General features: G+C 35.7%; 1 protein-coding gene across 5 annotated transcripts in view; it reads right to left on the minus strand.

Annotated features, from left to right (window-relative positions):
* Positions 1-904: 904 nt before the first annotated feature.
* NNT (nicotinamide nucleotide transhydrogenase) overlaps positions 905-24,182 on the minus strand; it is an 87,700-nt gene continuing 64,422 nt past the window's right edge. For all 5 annotated transcript variants that reach the window (XM_081280947.1, XM_081280948.1, XM_081280946.1 and 2 more), the window contains 4 exons: positions 23,657-23,738; positions 6,206-6,324; positions 4,674-4,789; positions 905-1,842 (listed from right to left, as the gene is read on the minus strand). In XM_081280947.1, coding sequence (XP_081137073.1) covers positions 1,693-1,842; positions 4,674-4,789; positions 6,206-6,324; positions 23,657-23,738 — 467 coding nt within the window. In that variant the 3' untranslated portion in view covers positions 905-1,692. The remainder of the gene's footprint in view (positions 1,843-4,673; positions 4,790-6,205; positions 6,325-23,656; positions 23,739-24,182) is intronic.

Raw genomic sequence — 24,182 nt, forward strand, 5'->3', positions numbered from 1 at the left:
TAAAACTGGATGACTAAGGCTTGGCAGGTATCAAAGAATTAGTTAATACAATATAAAATGATATAAATGTAAGTTTACTATAGATGACAAAAATAAGTTAATAAATCCAAGCATCACTATTTTCAATTTAAATTGAATGCAAGAACTCTTTTTTAAAAACTCTTTAACATACTATTTTCCCACTATACCTACAACTACTTTAAGAGAAGAAAAAAAGACATGAATATATACTGTTTAATGTCTTCTAATAGAAATTTCATGTTAAACATCAGTCCTGAGGTTACTAAGGACCTCAAATCCATCAACAAATTGTGTTTATTACTTACAAATTTTAAAGGAGTCTTTCCTGCTTTGACTGACACACACACACCCCGCCATTAATCTCAGGCACAGCAAAACAAACTGAATACCAAACCAACCTATACTGTACATCGGTAAATGTGAGCAACACAATTAGAAATTTTGCACCAGTTATTTCATTTTCTGGCTCAGAGATAGTTTTTTATAGGTTAATAATTGTTTTGAGAAACTCAGTACCAATTTGATAATATAAAGAAATAGATATTCTAATTATGATCCACATATTCACCTATATTGAGAACTTTGGGCACATTATTAAAGTCACAAAGAAAAACTAAACTTCTATAAAAGTCATGATCTTTACTGGCGTTCAAAAAAACAAAGAAGTAGCTTTAAAAAAAAGTATCACCATTCATCTCAAATATAATCAACTATATGAGACCTCAAGACACACTGGTTTGAAAAAAAAAAACATTCTTATAAACAGTTAAGACAGATTAATTTCATCTATTTCCTAGTAGTAAGACTTCCCCCAAAGTTAGTAAAACAGAGTTATTTAATGTTAGCCTTTTGTCATGAGAAACAATTGCTGCATCACTTTGCAAACATGATAAATTCATTTTATTTGTCAAATAGCTGAATTCCACTCAAGTGCACTTAATACAGTACTAAATTGATTGAAATTAAAGAGATTTCCAATTAGAACTGGGGTTTTCAAAATAATAATGTTAATTTCAAGTTGTTTCATTGAACATAGAAAGCACATAATTTGTTTCCAGCATCTCAAAAAGATTATATAGTCCTTTAATGTATCAAAATAGAAGTGAGAAAATATACTGCTAAAATCTGGAATCTGAAGTACACTTTGAAAACTTAAGACAGATTTAATGAGATCAATTCAAACTATGGTTAAAATGCAATGGGACAGCTTCGGGACTGACAAAAGTTTCAAATTAGTCACATCTGCTGAGAAAACAAAAATGCAGGTATTTGCAATGTTTACATTGTGTTGTATTTTTTAGACCCAAACAAATTTTAAGTCCTGAAATCCTAAACATTCAACTTCTGAAAACATTCTTGGTTACAGAAGGGGAATTTAAAAATCCAGCGGAATTATATCTAAAATGAGGTTATTCTTTCTCCTTTTATAAAATTCTTTTGCCCCAAAAAAATTATGCACAGATAAACATTCAAAATTTTCAATCTTTTTTATAAAATGGAAGGATCACTGCTCTTGAAAAATATCCCTCTATCTTCTTGGCTTTCTTCAGTCTTCCTTTTCTTCCAAGAGCTTTGCTACAGATGTGGATCAGCCACAAACACTGATGCTTTCTGCCTGTTCCTATAGCTCGAAGCAGCAACCTCATCAGATACTGACTTGGGCTTTGATATTTACTTCTGGTAGGATTCTCTAACTTTTGCCTGCAGCGCATCACATGTCTTCTTGGCATCACCCAGAAGCATGGCTGTGTTGGGTTTGTAGAAGATTGGATTGTCCACTGCAGCGTAGCCAACACCCAGAGACCTCTTCATGACAATGACCTAAGAAACAAGGGTTAAATGTGAGAGTGTCTTTAACAGACCTGGTTAGGGACTGCTGGACACACAAACAGTGCCCTTCCCTAACTTTGCTTTTTGTTGTTATTTTTTTGTTGTTATTTTTTATAATTTGTCCACTTCTCTTTTTTATTTATATGCTATATAAAAATGTTATAATTACACATATTTGTAGGTTATTAAGTGAATTTTAATACATGCATACGCTGTATAATGTTTAAGTCAGTCTAAACATATCTATCTTCTTCAATGCTATTTATTTTTGGTGAACACATCCAAATTCCTTCCTTCGAGTTTTTTGAAATATATAGTATATTACTGAAAGTTACTAAACTGTGCAATAGCATACCAGGTCTTCACCACTAAGTCTTCAGTACAGGGACTTTTTAAATATATCAGGAGTGTTTTTAAATTTTGTTTTGTTTTTGTTTTTTTGTCCAAGGAGACACGGCCACTGCCCCAGGGGTGGTTTGGTGCTGCCTGGCACCAAGTGGCATTAACGAGGCTACCCAGAGCCTGAGAAGGACCCTTCATCCCCCGGGGCTCATTGAGCCCCAGGTACCCACTTGCCCCATGCTGGCATGCATGGGCGCCTTTTACAGTTGACCAACTAAGGCCCCAGAACAATCATGAAATGCCAACAGAGCAGAGGCCCTGCAGGAGCCTGTGTCCACCAGGGCCTGGGGTATGGGACGGCCAGGGTCACACACCTGAGGAAGCTGCAGCTGTTTCCAGGGCCTCGAGGCGTCTCCTGTCTGCAGCTGCTCTGTCCCCCCAACTCTACGTTCACCCTGCCTTGCAGTCCCCAGGACACACATGGGAGCCAATAGCCATAGCTTGACCAATGTGCAGGGGATGCTTTCCTTCCTCTCACCCCAGGGAATTTCAGCTCCTCACCCCATGCAGGTCAGACCCAGGGGCCAGGTGACCATCCCACTTGGCCCCTCCCCACACTGGTCCCTCCAGGGACTACTTGGCAAGTCTGGAAAGTGACCGCCATTTGCCCACATGCCACAGCAGAGACAAAGGCCCAGAAGGTGGCAGGGACTGAAAACTCAACCCCCAGAGCTGCTTGGGGTAGATGTCGGCTCAGGACCCCTCCCCATCCAGGAGAGACCAGGCCTCCTGTCACAACTGCAAAGGTAGAAAAGGGAGGAAGGAGCCCACTGGAACCTTCTGGGCACAGGTGCTCTAGATAGGGCAGAGGAGTTGGAGGGGAAGGGAGGGGGCATGGGGTAATTAATGATGGTGGAATGTGATGATCATTACTATCCAAAGTACATGTATAAAGACACAATTGGTGTGAATATACTATGTATACAACCAGAGATATGAAAAATTGTGCCCTATATATGTAATAAGAATTGTAATGCATTCTGCTATCATATGTAAATAAAAAATTTACATAATAAAAAATGTATTTTTCTTTTAGTTCTAGAAAGATACAATATCTTTATTTTGTTTCTCTATTTTCATGTGATGCTGGGGATCAAACCCAGTGTCTCACATGTACTAGGCAAGTGCTCTACCCCTGAGCTAAAACCCTAGCCCCTTTAACTGCATTTTTACTTATATCAATGTTGATTTTTAATGTGTGACCATATTCATAAATTCCTACTACAAATCCTAAAATAAATGAGGTTGAGTGGGGAAATGATATTCTATTAAAGAATATCAGAGGGCTGGGGTTGTGGCTCAGCAATAGAGGCTTGCCTGTCACGTCCAAGACCCTGGATTCGATCCTCAGCACTACATAAAAATAAATAAATAAGATAATTGTTTAAAAAAAATGTCAGACAGTTCTGGGACAAAAATCTCAAAAAACAATCCAGCTTCTCTCAAGGACAGAACTAATCACTAACAGAATGCTCCTACAAAGCACAATAATAAGGGTAAGTCAATCCGTATTGATTACTATAGACATTTCTAATGACATGTGTTATGGATACTGTCCTGATGAATGTCTAGTCAGTTATTAATGAAATGTGAACAGTGAAAATATATTCATGCATGGCATGAATAGTGAAGTAATGCATTCTGCAAATTCAAATATCAATTACTGAGGCACTAATATTTTATATGAACATGAACAAGTGTATTTTGTATCCCACACTAATCTCAAATACTGTTTTAAGCTCATATATTTACAAAAAAATGAAACAAAATTAAAAGAAAAATGTGCATTATGCTATATATATTAAAATGCAGATGTGATTCAGGAGTAATAAAGAGGTATACCCTCTGCTGGGACAGAAGAAAATTTATAAGCCTTTAAGTTCTCCAAAATCAAGCAACTAGCTTTTTTCAAAATAATGTGCATGTGCAGAGCTTGCTTCCTTATGCCATGTTATTGTTTGGATTTCTAAATCACCTTTCTGCTAGACACTCCATAACAACATACAAATTCCCTTTCAAAAAAATTAAATTAAAAAAATGTGCTTGTCTTGGTATATGAAGGCGATGATGCTGACTCACTGTCCCAGAGGGAAACCATCTGCTTCACTGGACTCCATCTGGAACCTGGCCAGACTCATTCCAAAAGCTCACAGCTCTTTTTTCAGCTGTGGTTACGGATTTTGTTAGTCCATCCACATAATCTCATCTGGTTCTACTCATGATGAAGCTTTCTCTCAGGTTCTCTGGTGGCCAGAGCATAGACAGAAGCTGGATACACAGAACCAGGCTCTAAACACATACTTAATTCTGGGCCTCCTAAAAGGCATCATTATTTCTCATCAAGTGACTAAAGAAAGTTCTGTGTGCATATTTTAAGTGACCTTTGATCATCAGAATGAAATACAAGTCTGAAATTTTACCTGCTTTGATTTCCAGACCTCAAGGACTGGCATGCCTGCAATAATAGAGTTGGGATCTTCCTGAGCTGCTGAATTAACAGTATCATTAGCTCCAATTACAAGGACCAAATCAGTGTCTATGTGAAAAGAGAAAAAACAGAAAATATAAAAACCAAAGGAGGTCAGGCAAATTATAGCGATCTGACTTCATAATAACCATAGCAAAATCTAGTATTTTTAGGAGGCTCACTTGTGCCAGGCACTACACAAATGGCTTTATCAGAGAGATTAGCCAACTGAGACAATGTCATACAGCTAAAAAGTAGTAGTAGGTTCTGCATTGAACCTTGCCTATTGACTACAGCCTGTTTTATTATACTTACCCATATCCAATGGATTTACCTAGTCTGACTTTATAATTTTTTTTAAAGAAAGAGAGAGGGAGGGGAGGGGGGGGAGAGAGAGAGAGAGAGAGATTTTTAATATTTATTTTTTAGTTTTCAGTGGACACAACATCTTTATTTTATTTTTATGTGGTGCTGAGGATCGAAACCAGCGCCCCGCGCATGCCAGGCGAGAACGCTGCCGCTTGAGCCACATCCCCAGCCCACTTTATAATTTTTTTAATCCCAAAAGGATCTTGCTAATAATAAGATTTTATAAGATCTGCATCCATTTTCAACTTTTAAAATGACCAATTAAGATGCAATCTACTGTCTGAAAGACAATGGTCTAAAAGTCTGTACTACATAAAGCTGTGTCCATAATTCCTGGAACTGGCTGGCTTTACATATAATTTAGCAACAGGGAAATTTTAAAAGGGGCATAAAATTAAAGTGGACTGAATTCTCTCTTTAAACTATATCTTATGATGCTGCCAAAAATGCCATGTGCATCTAGATGTACATACAATTTCATTATTATTTTTTTTCAAATAACAGCTTTGTTTTGTTTTTTTTAAGTTTACAGTGGATACTTGCCAGAAAGAACTGGTCTAATTTTAACAAACATGATCCTGGGCCAAATATCATCACCATTCAACATCTACCAATGACAGCTATGAAGTATAGCACCTTATCTCATGAAGTCCTAATACTTCAAAAAAAAAGAAAAGAAGACTACTTCACTGATCATGAATTGGTTCAATTGAAAACTAGTATAACCTCAGATACTGGAAAGAATCAGACACTAAATCATTAACAGAAGCACTTCTGTAAAGGAGGAGCCTGTAGCTAGTTCAAGGCCATAGCTACTGAGAGTCAGGACCTGGATTCAAAAGACAGGTCTGCCCAGACCTCAGATTCACCTGTGTACTACACCTCAGGATTTGCACCCACCTTCAGCTCTTCACAGAGGAACAAAATTAAACCATGCTGCTTACAAATCTTTTGTGCCTTATTTAATACTTTAATTTCGACTGCCTATCTGCTCTGTGGAGATTATGCTTAATCAATTAGGCAGTCTTCAGTGATTTCACAACTGATATTCTAAGCCTGACATCATTTTATTCACACTTTGAATATTTAAACATCCTTACCATCCCTGTCACTTACCTGGGAAATCATGGTTGATCTCATCCATTTCCAACACAATATCATATGGCACCCCAGCCTCAGCCAGCAGCACATTAAGCTGACCAGGCATTCGGCCTGCAACTGGGTGAATTCCAAACCTAGACAAGAAACAAATGAACAGCTGGCCTTACTTGATAGGCCAAAATGTACAGAGACCAGTATCACCTCCAAATCTGTACACTTTGTTCTTGGCACCTCTGCTTTCTCCTGGTACTATCTGATCTCTTCAAGCAAAAGTAGAATTTGTTCAGATAGATGGTCAATCTACAAAACTGACGTTAAAGATTCATGGTCATAGTATACACAAACTATAACTTCCCTCATAAAAATAAGGGTGTAACTGGAATCTGACTCCTTCGTATATGTTTTAAGTGCAATGAACCTCAAACAATATTAATAAATAATATCATGTCACATTTAAAAACATTATGTTCTCTTATGATACTTTCAGATAAATCCTGAATCTTTTTGGGATTGAAGCCAGGGGTATTCTACCACTGAGCAACATCCCCAGTCTTTTTATTTTGAGATAGTCTCCCTAAGTTGCCCAGGCTGGCCATAAACTTTCAATCCTCTTGTCTCAGTCTCTGAAGTAGTGGGATGACAGGCATGCACCACTACACCCTGCAATAAATCCTAAATCTTTAAAAACATATTAAGCCAACCCGGAATTAAATTTTTCCAATGAAAAATCAACATTATTCCATCAAAAACTGACTCCACATTCAACTTTAACCCTTAAGCTCAAAGGTAGGAAAATAAAATATTGCACATACATGATGTTAAAGGTCCACAATCCTTCAGAGAATAGTATAAAGCATTACTCTGTATCACAGAGGAAATATGATAGTAATACAATGGAATGTTTAACAGACAAGGCTGATTCATAGTGGGGTAGGGAGGGGGAGCATGGGAGGAATAGATGAATTCTAGATAGGGCTGAGGGGTGGGAGGGGAAGAGAGGGGGCATGGGGTTAGAAATGATGGTGAAATGTGATGGATATCATTATCCAAAGTACATGTATGAAGACACAAATTGGTGTAAATATACTTTGTATACAATCAGAGCAAATATAAATAAACTAAAATAATCTCTTGTATCCTTTTGCATCAAAATAGAATGAAATTAGAAATCAACAGCAAGAAAAACTACATAAACTAATCAAATACATGGAGATAAAACAATACACTTTTGAATGACGAATGGGTCACTGAAGAAATTGGCAGGGAGTGGGGTGAGTTAAAACATTCTTAAAATCAAATGAAAATGGAAAGCTGGCATACCAAAATCTGTGAGAGACAGCTAAGGTAGTTCTAAGAGGGAAGTTTATAGTTATAAACACATACAAGGGAGAGAGAAAGAGACATATCTCAAGACAACCCAATGATGCATCCAAAGGTAATAGAAAAACAACAAACCAATTCCAAAACTAGTAGAAGGGGAAAAAAAATAAAGGTAAGAGTTGAAATCAATGAAATAGGAATGAAGAGAATACTACAAAGGATTAATGAAGCAATGAGTTGGTTCTTTAAAAAAATAAAGAGGACTGGCAAATCCTTAGCCAAACTAACCAAAAGAAAAAGAGAAAAGACTCAAATTAATAAAATAAGAGATGAAAATGACACTATTAGAAAAGATACCACTGAAATCCAGGAATAATTAGAAACTATTTTGAAAACTTATGTTCCAATAATTTGGAAAATATAGAAGAAATTATGAATTTCTAGACACATATAACCTACCAATACTGGATTAAGAGGATATAGAAAACCTGGGGTTGTGGCTCAGTGGTTGAGTGCTTGCCTAGCATGTGTGAGGCACTGAGTTTGATCCTCAGCACCACAGAAAAATAAAATAAAGTCCATCAACAACTTAAAAAATAAAATTAAAAAAAAACCTAAACCAACCAATAACAAGCAATTTGGAATGAAGCAGTAATAAAAGACTTTCCCACAAAGAAAAGCCCAAAACTAGACATATTCAAAGCTATACTATATCAGATCTTTAAAAAAACTAATATTAATGATCCCCAAATTATTCCATGAAATATGAAGAAAGGAAACATATCCAAACTCATTCTATGAAGCTAATATCACCCTGAAACCAAAATTGAATAAGGATACTTCAAGGAAAGAAAATAACATATCAATATCCTTGATGAACTTAGATACAAAAATCCTTAATAAAATATTAGTATATTGAATTCAACAACATATTAAAAATATCAGACACTATAATCAAATTGGTTTCATTCCAGAGATGCAAAGATGGTTCAACATGCATAAATCAATAAAAATAATGCACACACAAATAAAACAATGAACCCTTATCATGTAATCATCTCAATAGATGTAGAAAAGGTCTTTGACAAAAATACAATACCCCTTCATGATAAAAACTGTGAAGAAATTAGGGACAGGTTAACTTAACATCATAAAGTCTATATGTGACAGACCCAAAGCCAACATAATACTGAATGAGGAAAAACTGAAAGCAATCACTCAAAAATTAAGAATGAGACAATGATATCTACTGTCATCACTCCTAATTAATATAGTATTTGAAACTGTAGCCAGCACATTTAAGCAAGAGAAAGTAATAAAAGAAATTCAAATAGGAAAGAAAGAAATCAAATTATCCCTATTTGCAAATGATATGAGCCTACTATATAGAAGACTCCAAATGTTCCATCAGAAGAATTCTAAGGCTGAAAAACAAATTCAGCAATGTAGGATACAAAATGAACACACAAAAATCAATAGTTTTTCTACATGCCAATAATAAGTCCACTGAGAAAGAAATCAGGAAAAACAATTCCATTCACAATTGCTTTAGAAAAATACCTACAACTAACCTAATAACGTAGGTGAAAAACTTCCACAATGAAAATTATAAAACAGAAAATAAATTAAACAAGACACTAAAAAGTGGGAAGACCTCCCATGTTCATAGATAGGCATAATTAACATTAAGATGGCCATATTACCAATGTGATGTACAAATTCAGTGGAATCTCCATCAAAATACAAGTATTATTCTTCAGAGAACCAGGAAAAAAAATCCTAAATTTAATATGAAAGACTCAGATAGCCAAAGCAATCCTGAGCATAAAGAGAAAAAGCCAGAGGCATCACAATACCCGATTTCAAATTATACTACAGAACCATAGTAATAAAAACATCACAGTACTGGTATAAAAACAGATACATAGACCAATGGAAAGAAGTATAAGACACAGAGACAACCCCACATAGCTAGAGTCACCCGATTTTTGACAAAGATCCCAAAAAGGTATATTGAAGAAAAGACAACCTCTAACAAATAGTGCTGGGAAAACTGGCTATATATGAAGAAGAATGAAACCAGATCCCTGATCACTGCATAAAAATCAACTTATATGGATAAAAGATCTAGGCCTAGGACCAGAAACACAGGCATAAACAACTACTACCTGAATAGGATTCCTATAACTCAGGAAATAATAGAAATAATTAATAAATGGAATACTATTAAATTAAAGACCTATACAGGAAAAAAAAGAAAAAGAAGAATCTTTGCTAGCTCCCCTTTTGGCAGAATTAATTATAAAGTATTCAAAAATCTCATAACCAAACAAAAAATATTAACCCATTCAATAAATGGGCAAACAAACTGAACAGACACTTCTTAAAAGTACAAATAACCAAACAAAATGGAGAAATGTTCAACAACTTTAGCCATCAGGGAAATGCAAATCTCACTCCAGAAAGAAAAGCTATCCTTAGGAATAAATTTAACAACAAATGCTGGCAAAGATGTGGGGAAAATATAAATTAGCACAGCCACTATGGAAATCAGTATGGAGATTCCACAAAAAACTAAAATTAGATCTATTCTATGACCCAGTTATACTACTCCTCCATATTTATGCAAAGGAATTAAAGTCAGCATACTTTGGAGATATATGCATATCCATGTTTATTGCAGCACAGTTCACAATAGCCACATTATGGAATCAGCCTAGGTGTCCGTCAACAGATGAATGGATAAATGGAATTTTATTCTGGCACAAAGAAAAACAAATTATGTCATTTGCAGAAAAATGGATGGAACTGGAGAGCATCATTCTAAGCAAAATAAGTCAGACTCAAAAAGATAAGAACCATATGTTTTCTTTAATATCTGGGAAGCTATAGAAAAAGAAGAGAGAAAAAGGTGGGGGAAGACACCATCAAAGGAGATCAACAGGGTAGAAGGGGACCAGGAGGAGGGTAGAAGAGAGTTAAAGGGAAGGCACTGGTGAGTAAAATTAATCAAATTATGTTATATGCATGTACCAATATGCCACAATGAAATTCACCATTCTGTATAACTAATACACACAGTAAAAAAAGAAGAAAAAATACTGTATGAGAGAATAAGAGCACAGAGAATACACTCCAAGAAATATGAGATCCTATAATATTATAACGCAGACCTATGATTATTTTTGAAAAATGATGAAACAAAATCATTTCAAAAAATATCTTAAAACATTTTTACTTGAAAAAGTCATTTAATTTTACAGAGGTTCTTAGAAACATACCCAAGTATCAAAACACATTAAAAATTAGCTGATTTGCTTTCAAAGTTAATGCCAAACTGTATTTCAACTGAACCAATTTCAAATCAACATTCCATATTAACTAAAGGGATTTTCTCCCATTTACCTAGTTATTCTTACTTTTATCACCGACTAGACTCAATGATAAAAACTAATTAACAAGATTTAGATTAAAAGAATCAGATGATGCTTGGATGGGGTTCAAGAAGAACATAAAATACCTACTAATTTTACTGTAGTTTGAATCTTAAATGCCCCCCAAAGGCCCATGCATTAAAGTCTTTGTCCCTAGGGGTTACTATTAGAAAGTAATAGAAACTTTAAGAAATAGGACCTAGTAGAGGAGGTATTTAGGTCATTGGACACATGACCTTGAGTGGGACAGTAGCACCCCAGACTGTTCCTCTTGCTCACTTTAGGTTCCTGGCCATGAGATGAGCAGTTTTGCTTCACCAGACACTATCACCACAATGTGCTGCCTTGCCACATGTCCAGAAGCAATGTGCTAATGGATCATGGACTGGAACCTCTAAAACTATAAACCAAAATAAACCTTTTCTCTTTATATGCCAATTTCCTCAGATATTTTGTTATAGTGACAGAAAGATGACTACTATAAACTTAGAAAACAACATAGTTAAAGTAAAAGCAATTATAAATATATATAAATTGTTGATTTATATATATAAATTGTTGATTATATAAATTGTTGAATATATATATGTATATGTATATAAATCAACTGGCTAGGAAGAAAAAGAAAAAACTGATTTTCAAATAAAACAAAGTTTGACCAAATACTTCTTGTTTTCGTAGGACAGATGAAAAGAAAATTATCTTCAAATGTAAAAAAAAAAAAAAGAACTGGGATTAAATTTTTAAAAGATTTTCTACTAATTAATTAAAACAAATGTAGTTTTAAGTTCCTTTTATATGGATCAGAGAGAAAGAAGCTCATTAACTAGAGCAGATGTACACAACCAGTTCAGTTCAAAATGGCTTCAAGAATATTTTATAACTGCAGAAAATGGTGGATAACAGACATGGTCAAGAGATTTATGGTAGCTGAGACAGATCTTCCCTTACCAGAGGTGGGACAAGAATCGCCTCCAATGGTCTTAACTACTACAAAGAGAGAGAGGCACCTCAAAAGGAGCCCAGGATCCAGAACAACTACCTGATGTTACTTTACCTCCATCCTATAGTACCAACTGCCTCTCAAATTACTCACATGTGCTCTTCTGAGATGTTAATAGTAATCTTGGAAAACAAAAATTTCTCCTAATCTCCAAATCCTTCTGATCATCCAAAGTGTTTCTCCTGCTTCTCCCAGGTCCCTTCTTGTTCCCAAAATCTTACTGGTGAGACTTAAGAAAAACTAAGAACATGTACTACATGACATTTACGTTCTGTATTAATTTCATATTGCTCCCATAACACATTGTCACAAATGTATTCCTTAAATCAATACAGATTTGTTTTCTTACTGTACTGGAGGTCAGAAGTTCCAAACCGGTTTCCTTGAGCTAAAAAACCAAGGTGTTAGCAGGGCTATATTCCTTCTGAGAATCTATAGCATCCCTTGTCTTGTGGTCACATCATTCCAACCTTTGCTTCTGTTGTCACATTTCCTTCTCTGACATGAATCTTACTGCCCACCCCCCAAATCAGGACCTGAGTGATAAAATTGAGTCAACTCAAATAATCCAGGGTAATCTCCCTATCTCAAAATTGTCACCTTAATCAAGTCTATGTACGTAATCCCTCTTGCCATGTAAAATAACACCTCAGGTTTGCGGATTAGGATATGTACATTTTGGAGGGTCACCTTTAGCCTACCAGAAATCTCCCTTTCTAGTTCAAAATTCCCATGAACTAGGGATTTTATTTTAGCTGAATGACCCAATGTACACCTTGTGATTTAACTCTGGATTTAGATTTTATATCCTCCTTGTTGGTAGAATTTTTAAATTATAAAATTAATTTACTTGTTTTTAATATTACCTTTGGCATCATTAAATTAATTCATCTATCTATCATCTTTATGTTACAGCAGAGTCATCAAAGACCTCTAAATATATTGGTTCGTACTCTAATGTCTTGATTAGTTACAGATTGCCAAAAGACAATCTTTCTGTTTGGCCAATTGTGAAGGGTAATCACCAAGCAAACCATCATATTATGCTGAATATCCCAAAGGACAGATTATTTTATATCTGTTTGCATAATAATTTATTACACTAAACTTCAAAGCTCTAAGGTTGGAAAAAACATGCAGAATTATTACAAGAGAATGCCAATGTTTGGAGAGAAATAACAGAACACACTTAAACTTGTAGAAATATATATGCAGGCTGATGAGTCAGTGTGTGCTTGTAACAATTCTGGCCCATGTAAGCTGGCTCATCTCCAATGTGTGTATGAAAATTAATTATATTAGAACAGGTTGGCCAAGACCAGCAATTTCCAAGAACTGATGGCCAGAGCTCATCAATGTTCCATCATCACATGAAGACCATCCAGAATCCCAGCATGCAAACACTACCACCCTTTTAGTCCTTTCCTTTGGACAATGAAAATTATACTTTATTATGCACATACTTTAAAAACAGAGTCAGCTATCCCTGACCATGACAAAATTTGACAGAAGGAAAACAATGTGACCTCATAAAGATATTCCATGCTCCCATGTTCTTTATGCCTCTCCTCCTTACCATACCACATCATAATAACACTAGACCCTGTGCTCTTACGACTGGGAGCTCCTAGAGTACAGAAACTGTGTCTTATTCATCAGTCTCCACAATACCTGGCACTCAAAGGGAGAGAGGGAGGAAAGGTATTTAAACAACAGTGTGCCCAGTAAGGTATACTGACTCATCAACTTTCCATCCATTTCAGAGAAATAATTTAAGGAAGTGGAGAAGGGTACTAGTTAAGAATTCTAGATTGCCAACAGCTTTTAGACCAATTACTTCTGTGCTTCTCAGTTTCATGTGTATAATGGGATTGATAATTAAACCTATTCAGAAGATGATTATGAGAATTAAATGAGATGGCTCATATAAAGAGTTTTTCATACAGAGTGCTTCAGACCAGCACCTAACCAACATATGCCTTTAATAAATGTATACTGCAATTATAATATTCTATTCAAATACATTTTTGTAATATAAATGCTCACCCATATTTATCAAACAAATGCACTTTTTCTTATGGTCACATAATACCTTTAAGAACCCATTTTTACATTAAAACAAATGTTAGTTTAATACCAATACTTTCTGGGTTGTTCTTCTAATTTTTTACCTTGTAAAGTGAATATCAAAATAGTTTAATAAAAGCTAGAAGACTTTTGTACCTGTAATACATCAAAAGACAAAAGAAATTATATAGTTAAGGTAGACTGAAGTCAACAATTTTGAACAATGAACTCACTGGGAACTTGGTCATAACTAATATTCTTCATTAGCTACAAACTGCAAAAAGACAATGTATAAAGACAAAGACATTTATGCTGATTGGGTCAAATTTCAAAAAGCCACTTTTTATCATAAATTAGGTAAAATAATGTAATTGCTTTCCCTGACAAATACAGTAAATGTCATTAAGTTAGGGTGATCCCTTCAATATCTTGAAGAAAAACTACAGCATTTTATGCAATTTTCTTCTTTCAAATATGAAAATGAAAAAAGTCTTTCAGGGAATAAAAAAGTTCAGGTCTCTGTCACCAGCTAAGACTCAGGCACAGTTTGAAAAAAGTGAAATAATCTACTCTAATGAAACAACCTGCTCTTCAGAGCCTTCTAAATTAACCAAGAAAAATAAAGGAGTGTCTCTAAAAACTGTTCATGAACAACAAGTAACTGGATAAAATTTGGGAAAGGAGCAATTTTTAAAGTATCACATTTTTAAAAGCTTCTTTTATAATACATGATGACATAAGCCAATTCTGGAGTCTTTTTGCAACCTCACATTAGATTTCAGATACCACATGTTTTAAAGGGGACACAGCAACATGAATTTCCATGATCACAGGCCATGGAGACAATATGTCCTGACCAGGGAGGATTATGGCAGTTGTTCTTGGGCATGTGGGGCTGTTAAAGAATATAAAACATTCACCACATGGATCCTACCACAACTGTCCAAATACACTACATTTTCCTTTTGGCATTATGGAAATATCCAGATCCAGGTCAGCAATAAACCACTCTTAGTGGTTTATTGCATTGAGCATTCTAATTCAATAACTAGACAAAGAAACCACAGGGACCACTGGGTCCCTTTCTAAAGTACTTAGAGCATTTTCCCCATTTTGCAGTCTCTTGATAAAATAAATAGTAAAAAAAAAAAAAAAAAAAAAAAACCTCCAGAATTTTTTAAAGAAGTTTTTGCAACCTTTGATTATATGCTTTTATGTTTTGGGAATCACTGTGCAAAATTTAGTTCTACACTCAGGATATTCAAAGGGTTAATTTCCCTTATTATACTATTTTACATTTAAAAGGAAACTGTATACAGAACAATGTACGTTGATAACACTTTGGAATTCTGCCTTCCCAATACTATCATTCCACAATTTCACTAAATGTGTTATTCTAACCTCTTGGGAGGCTGACAGTTAACTAGGAAAGAGACACAAAGAGAAAATGAAAAGACTTTTTGTTGAAAATCTACTTATTTTAAATCTGCTTATTAAAAACTCCTGTTTTTAAACCACAAATATTATAAATCAATAAAATCGCTGTAGTGAATACTTGCAATTTTATGTTGCCTTGGCACCATTTTGATTACAGAGTTAACTGCCTCATACAGAGCTTTGTCACCTTTGACACAATTTCTAGCTTTCTTCCTCTTCCTCCTCCTCCTCATGATCCATCCAGATATCTTCCCTACACAACAACCCACCTATGGCACATATAGCTACAACTCTCCTGACTCACCTCATTGACCCCACACCCTGCATGAATCGTGCATATATGCTATGGTGGCCACTCTGAAGTCACAGGGTAGTCCCTTGGACTTCTATCTACTTTCTCTAAACCCACCAATAGAAGAAAGTGTATGGGTACCATCCTGGGTCCAAATAACAACTTTGACCTCTCACCTCTCTTGCTCCCATCCTACTGCTTGAACATCACACCCTCCTTGGAATCTTCCCATCAGCCCTCATCTGCACCCCTCTTCTCTGTGGGATCCATAAGTAATCAAATGTATTTCTGTTATTCATGTGTTTAATTGTGCTGTCTTCCTGTGTCTCCCCTTGACCAACACACCCAAACCTAACTTTCCTCCTGGTCAGGACTCTTCTAGTGAGTGGTCATCTTGATAGGAAGAGTCTGGGTGCAGGTTAGACAAAAGCCACAAGGGCATCTACTGGTATAAACAAGTTTCCTGTGAGAGGCACCTTGTCACAGCTCAAATACTTTGGCATTAGGTCATCCACTGAGATAAAAAAAGTTCCATGTGAACATCCACAACCACCTTCCCTGCACCCCTGTCATAACAGGGAGAGACTGGACAGCCACCATCCTAAGAGAGACCCTAAGACCAAACTGGAGGAAAACCACAAACACCTTAATGGTGAAAACAGACCTAAAAGATCCTCCAGTCCAATTCCTAAGGTACTAATCCTTTATTAAGAATTACACCAAATGTGTTTACATTGCCTTGTCATAAAACAGCTGACGATCCCCCTGTAGATGCAAAAAAGAGTCCTTCAAGGACCTTCCATATCCTGTGTGTGCATGTGGCAAGGTTCCACTCTGAGGAGGGTCCATGGAGGTAACACAAAAATTTGTCACTAGATTCAATATTTTACATTTAATGATGTATTTCACCTGTGGGGAAAAAATATGACAAACTAAAAAGGCAAGTTTCTTTCATTTATCAGAACTTCTAATTAACAATTATAAGTCAGTTTGGAATATACCTAAAACATGAAGTCAGCATGGCAAATGTAACCTAAATTACCCTTGGTAGTGAAAAGGCTAAGACCAGCTGGGTGGAGCTAATACGTCCATCAGAAAAGAAGCATGTAAAGAAGTGAAAAACACTTCCTGACAAGGCACTTGCTGTCCACAGAAACTGATTAATGAGAAAAGTTATGGAATCATCCTCTCTGGCAAGGCTTCTTAGACAGAAAGAAAGACATCCAGCTTTCTAAAATTGTGAAAGTCTTTCTTAGAAGAAACAGTTCAGTCACTTGTACAATTCCAAATGGAAAAAGAAAAATCCTAGAACTTTCCAAAAGCCAGAACTAGAGAATACTTTGTACCTTTCTCTATTTATTTGAAAGCACATACAGGCTGAACTGCTACTCTGGTTCTGAAATCTGGTATTCATCCATATCCTTCCCTTCTTCAGGAAAAAAAATTTATGAAAATCAAAGAGCTTATGAAAATGTCTCAGGGGCACAATTTTTCTAATATAGAATAATAGAGCCTCTGAATGTGAATGAGGAAATGTTTGACAGACTACAGTCACATTTTCCATCAGACCATGTGGCCTGTCACACAGGCCACCCAAAGAGATGAGAAGTTGTCTACAGAGGATCAGGTAAAACAGTCCACTGCAAACACCAACACAGTGCTCTCCGGTACCGCCTCACAACATGACCTTTTCCACTCCAAGGAGATTAACTATAAATTGTGCCCAAATCTGACTTTTTCCACCGCTGAACCTAATCCAGCTACCAAACCCAGAATAGAAACTGCAGGACTACTGACACTCTACTTATTCCCAAAATAAGCAACAAGACATGACAAATGGTATCAAAGGAAAAACTAAAATTCAATCTGTGACTAATGCTCTAGAATATTATACTTTAGAATATTGCAGAGATTCAGTTACAAACATACATAATTTCATATTTCTGCCTGGATACCTTGAATGGTGCTGTTGAATGGCTCTTAGAATGTAATAGCTAATGAGCACGATAAAGTAAAACTTGTAAAAAAGATAGATGAATTTGAACATGAAATGAGAAGAGGGTTTTTATTTATTTATACCCTGCTATATTCACAGGAATCTTATTGAATAAACTAAATTCAAAGAGTTTACTATAACCAACACTGGCAATAGAAGCCAAAATATCACCCCGACAGGAATACTGGCTTTATCCAGTGAGGTTTTCCTCCTCAGCCCATTGCAATACCTGTGACAGGAGTTTCTAAGGAATGGGTACCTAAATGAAAGAGCTAGAAAAGGCTTTACAAAGCATCTAAAGCACAGGCTTTTAGCACAGGCCTTGCCACTCCAAAATGCTATGGATAGCATAAAGCCAAACAATCTGGAGAGAAGGTTATCTTTTTTTTTAATAGTTTTTTGTTGTCAATGGACCTTTATTTATTTTATTTATTTACTTATATGCACTGCTGAAAATTAAACCCAGTGTCTCACTCATGCTAGGCAAGGACTATACCACTGAACTATGACCCCAGCCCCAAAGGCTGCCTTTTTTAAACAACTCAACAGACACCTTTGATCTAGGAACTACTGGAAATCCTATATAACAAAATCAACATATATGTGAGCGAAAACACACACTCTCTTTGGTTTTTTCCTCTTTCATGAAAAGTTTCACATATTTGCCCAATTACACAAATAACCCCCTCACACCCACCCTTCTACAATGTTTTTCAAGAAAGCAGGCCCAATGCAAATTAACATACCACATTCTATGATAGAGCCCGAAGCACTGGTTAATTCATCACCAAATAGTGCCAGCTGTGATTCTGAAACTGTGATCCAATACCCTGTCCTACAGATGTTCTTTTCAACTGGCATCTGAACTGAAGACACAAGGGGGTAATAAGCATCTTCAGTTTACAATTTCTTGAAGTTTACGACCTCACCTCCTAATGAATGTAAATTCCATAGGCTTTTTCTTCCGTTGTATTAACTGATATGTTCCCAGGACCTAGAACAGTGTGTGGCACAAAGAACTGTGCTATTATTCGTTCAATGAATGAACATTGATATAAATAGTTATGGCTTTAAAAAAATCACAAAGCTGACATGAAACTGCTCAATATTGTTGATGTCTATTTATTTACTAAACACTAAGTCTTTTAGCTGGCCTAATTTCCATTTTCTTCAGAAGCAAGTGCTTCTGTTACTTTATAAATGTCATGCTTTGGCTCTTCCTTGACCCCAAAGCATAACAAATCCTAAAATGCTGAACTCTACATCCTTAAATCACATGCAACCCATGAAAAAAAAAACAGAAAAATCCATTATAGGAACAAAATATTTCATCTTTAAGTGTATTCAAAGAACTGATGTATTTGTAAAAATAACATCATGAAACACTATTAAACTGCAAATATCACACGCAACTTGATGTGTTAAGACAGGATGAAGTGTTTATATGCACTCATACACACATTTTTAAAAGGCTTCAAAATTTTGCATGTTATAAATGGTATAAAAAATTGAAAATGTCCCCTGGCTGGTTAATTCCTTGTCTTAGCATGCTATAATATTAAATGGAATTCACAGATTCCTTTGTTCATAGATTTGCTTCTTCATAATTATAAAATTATGAGTAAGAACTGAGCTCCTGTATCCTTATATCCTCAGAACCTGGTAATAAATTTCTTGTAAGTTTTAATACCATTCTAATAACATCAATAGAAAGACAATGGAATCTTAACATAAAATATATAACATTAGTTAGTCAAGCAAGTTAAAAAGCATTTCCATAAATTCAAGACTTCTGTGATAATCCAAGCAATGCTTTATGGAAAGAAAATCAAGCAGTTATTAATTACAAAAGAGAAAAAAAATTGACAACCCCTTTCTAAGATTTATTCATTGGGCAAGTTATTTCTAAAATAAAAAGCTTATTGTATAATCAATTCAAAGATTGGGAGGTAAAGAGAAAAAAAAAATGTCTGTGTCCTTGTGTCATAGATATTCATCATTAAATGCTTTTAAAGATCCAGCATTAGTTAGATAAGTGACAATATCTTGGCCACTAAACAAAGTCTAAGTCAGTGAACTTTCATGACGTCAACATGCTGAAATGAGCTCTTGTCATGAAATGTCATGTGCTTCATTATATAATCTCAGCCCTTTGTGAACATGTTATGACTATAGCCAAAGGAAGGGAAAACAGGAGTGTCTCTAAATCAATCATGGGCCATGAAGTCAAACAGACTGTATGACAGATGCAATTTTTCTTGGCACCACTTGGGCATAGCTAATTGATGACAATCGTATGTCCACATTGGCACATTTCCACAGGGGATGTGTGTGAATATGTCACCACATCTGGATGCGAGGCATGTTGGGGTCCTGAGGCACAAAGACCTACTAAAACCAGAGGCCCAGCAGCTGTAGTCAATGAACACCGTGGGAGCTCCACAGAGTGATGAAAGGACCAAATTACCACAAAGTGTAAATACAGATTTATTTCATTAAAATACGAGGTAACTGCTGCAGCCATCTCTTATTCAGACATGCGTCTCTTTAAAAAAGCTAACATTTATGTGTATATTCCCAACTTTGTCAAGAAAATTTATATTTCTCCAAGAAAAGATGATGACACCAACATAAAGCAAAATCAAAAAGTTTCTGATTCCCTTTACATTAAAAAAAAAAAAGTAAAGAAAAGAAAGTAAGTCCACCCAGAAGCTAGAAAGGAAAAACATGGTATTCTACTGACATCATGTTTGCAAGAATAGTCCTCTTCCTTTTAATTCAAATGTAAGATCCATATAACTTATTACAAATCTCATGTTGAAAATTCAACATATTTTAGTAAAAAACACTATATTAACATATCATTTTAGCTTTTATATGAAGGACAGGTGAATATAAATAGGTTACTTTTCCTAACTTATAGAGGAGCCAAACTGAGCAATAATTTTATTCTGAACTATATTATAAGTTGCTAATGAATTATTTTTAAAAATTATATAAATAATTCTTTGAAACTTGAAAAGTTCCCTCATGAAAATCCTTGTTTTATTCAAAAAAATTGGTTCAATAAAAAATCTGTAATTGAAAAATTATTCATAAGTCGGGGTTGGGATTGCAACTCGGCAGTAGAGCACTCGTCTAGCACAGGCGGGACCCGGGTTCAATCCTCAGTACCACATAAAAATAAAGGCATTGTGGGAAAAAAAGAAAAATGATTCATAAATCTATAATTAAATCTCTAAAATCTTAAGCCAACTAAATTTCCCATTCAATGTGACAGAAATCACCCTACAGCAGCAGTTCCTATGATTTCTTTATGGACAAAAATCCTAATTTTAATTAGGTCAAAAACAAAAAATCCCGTCCTTTTCTTTTCAGAAAACTTTTCTCCATCTCCCTTATTAGTTTCCTCTCCTGGCCTGCCTGCCTTAAAGCTGCTGGACGGTCTTATTTATGATGTTCTTCCACTCTGCATCCCATCACCTCACACCAGCCTCATTTTCCAAGATGTCTGCTTCCCTAGGTTGATGAGTGAGTAGCAAGAGTTTTGATGAACTAAACCTTTCCTTCCTAAGGATAACAGACACGAAAGCCATCTTTTTCTATTTTGTTATGACTGCCATTCATCTAAACATTTACGTGGTGATAGAAGGCATTACTAATACATTAGACTTTTTCACATGTGGATTGAATAAAGAAAACAACGTCTTCAGGAAAATCATGAAAGGTGCTTGAACACATCCTTTCACTCATCCTTCTGTAAATGCTCTAACTGGCAAGACTATGACTAAAATAAGGCATAGCTTAATATCCTACATGGAAAGAGGAATAAGGAACTGAAAAAGAGACTTCTTATGTAACAATTTAAAAATATAGCCAAGAACTTTTCTCAACTTCTATCTTCAGTTCACCTAAATTTTCACTAACCATGAAAATGATCCATGTCACAGAATCATTTGGGCCCACCGCAAAGCAGTATCTTGAATCTGTGTATATGGAAAATACAAACTATAGATTTCAAGAAGAGGTGGGGGGGGGCGGAGAGGGAGAGAAAAAAAGAAAAAGCAAGAAAGAAAAAAAAGGAAGAAGTAAAATGCAGCTGACATGGCTGCTAACACTAAGACCATTTAGGTAACCCTGCAACTCTCTTTTACCACCATTTAGAGCAGGAACATTCAGTCCAAAGAGCAGGATTCTGTATCCAGTCTGGCACAGATATACTGACTAGTTCTGGGCCACACTGTTAGGCATTTCTTTTTTCCTTTGGCAATAAGTACTAGGGATTGGACCCATACTAGGCAAGTACTCATCCTTTGTACTACATCCTCAGCCCCTTTATTTTTTACTTTGAGACATAGTATAAATTGCCCAGGCTGATCTCAAACTTTTGATCCTCCTGCATAACTGGGATTATAGGCATTTACCACCATGTCTGACTTGCTTTATTTTCTTATCATTTGCCCCCAGACAAAAGTCTATAGTTGATATCTAAAAGGAATAGTTAACAGACAAAAATAGTTTTGTCAACAGATATTAAATCTTGATGACCAAACTAATTCTATTTAATAAGTTATCTTGTCAGATATTTTGCCATGTCAATGCAACTGCTAGTGAACCAGTTTCCCCAAGAAATGGGCAGCAGTAGTCCTACTAAGGATGACTCCAGGGGCTCTCTCCTCTGACACATGAATGACAAAAGTAGTTCCAGAGTGGGAACCCTGAGATGGATAGGACAAATGCAAACACTGCGATGGTCACCAAGTTGAACTCCCAATGCACCATTTTTACACTTTTCAAATGTTTTATCCAAGGTTATGGGGGATCTAGGAATGCAGAGTTTTCAGCTTTTCTGTTCTGCTTAACATCCTCCCAAGAACAGAGGCTGGTGCCCCAATAGCAAAAACAGTTGTTGTGCTAATTCAGATTCCAAAACCACGTGGCTCTAGATAAAGCATTCTCAGTAGTTTTCTCCACTCTGAGAATATGAGAGTTAAATTAGCCATCAATGACCAGCCCACAGAGACCGACTCTTTGAAAACCTCTTTGGAGGTCTTTCATTTTTCAACGTGAATAAAAAACAGAAGAACACAACTTGATATAATTCAAATGCATTGCTTGATAGGAAAAAAAACAATAAAAAATAAATCAATAGATAAGTGAAAGGAAGATCAGTGGAGTAGAGAAAGGAGGGAAGGGAATAGTAAGGGTAGGGAATCTGAAATCTAATTCCATGAATGTACAATTTGTCCAGAGGAACCCAACTACTCTGTATAACTAAAATGGTTGAATGAATGAATGAAAGAAAGAAAGAAAGAAAGAAAGAAAGAAAGAAAGAAAGAAAGAAAGAAGCTTTGCTTGATATCCTTCCCCAAATTGAAACACAGGGAAACACAAACTTCTATTTTTCCCCATTAATAAATACCCTGGAATTTGGAATAACAAACTTTCCTTTCCAAAATGAGTCTATATTTAGATTCAATGATATTAGATAAAAGCAGTGAAAATTGGTAGTAGACTAAGACTAGAATAGAGGTTTTTTGACAGCTTTCCCTAGGATTACACGTGTAAAGTGCCACTTAAAGAAACAGTCCTTTTTAGGGGCTGGGGTTATAACTCAGTGGCAGAGTGCTTGCCTTGCACATGTAAGGCACTGGGTTCGATCCTCAGCACCATATGAAAATAAATAAAGATATTTTTTAAAAAAAAGAAACAGTCCTTTTTAAAAAGTCATCCATAATGGGCTGGAGTTGTGGCTCAGTGGTAGCACGCTCGCCTAGCAAGCGTGAGGCCCTAGGTTCGATCCTCAGCACCACATAAAAACAAACAAAGGTATTGTGTCCAACTACAACTAAAAAATAAATATAAAAAAAAGTCGTCCATAACCTTTCATCACACAACTATCCTTGCAAACACTTACCTGACTTTTTTGCCTTGCTCCGTGAGCATCTTTACCAAATCAGCAATGGGGTACTGAGCTTTGGCTGCACAGAGACCATATCCTGCAAGAAATATCAAGAACATAGAAAAATGTGGGTTTTGTTTTGAAATGTTATGAACTACATCTTGTCTCTTGCTCAAAACATATTTTTATGTCAACATAGGCAGTTAATAGGACTAGACATGAAAGTAATTTATAATCTGACCTTCAAAATCATAAGTTTGAATTTGAAAATTAAAATCTAATGATCCCTCAATCTTCTGCAGAGTACAATATTTCTGGGCACCCCCATCCACACACCATAGACACACTTGCACATGCCCTCTCTTCTCTCTTTACTTCTCATGTTTTAAAACTCTGTGCATACTTGATTCTGAAAACACTTCTGTTCCCTGGCATCCTCCTAACTTTCTCCTCTCTCAAATTTCTTGAATAGTTTTTCTTTTTAGTTGCTTTCTTCAATGACCAAGTTTCTCCCTCACCTCTCTTTAAAAATCTCAGCTCA

The sequence above is a fragment of the Spermophilus citellus genome (assembly GCF_964194105.1).
Source record: "Spermophilus citellus genome assembly, chromosome: 1".
NCBI lineage: Eukaryota > Metazoa > Chordata > Mammalia > Rodentia > Sciuridae > Spermophilus > Spermophilus citellus.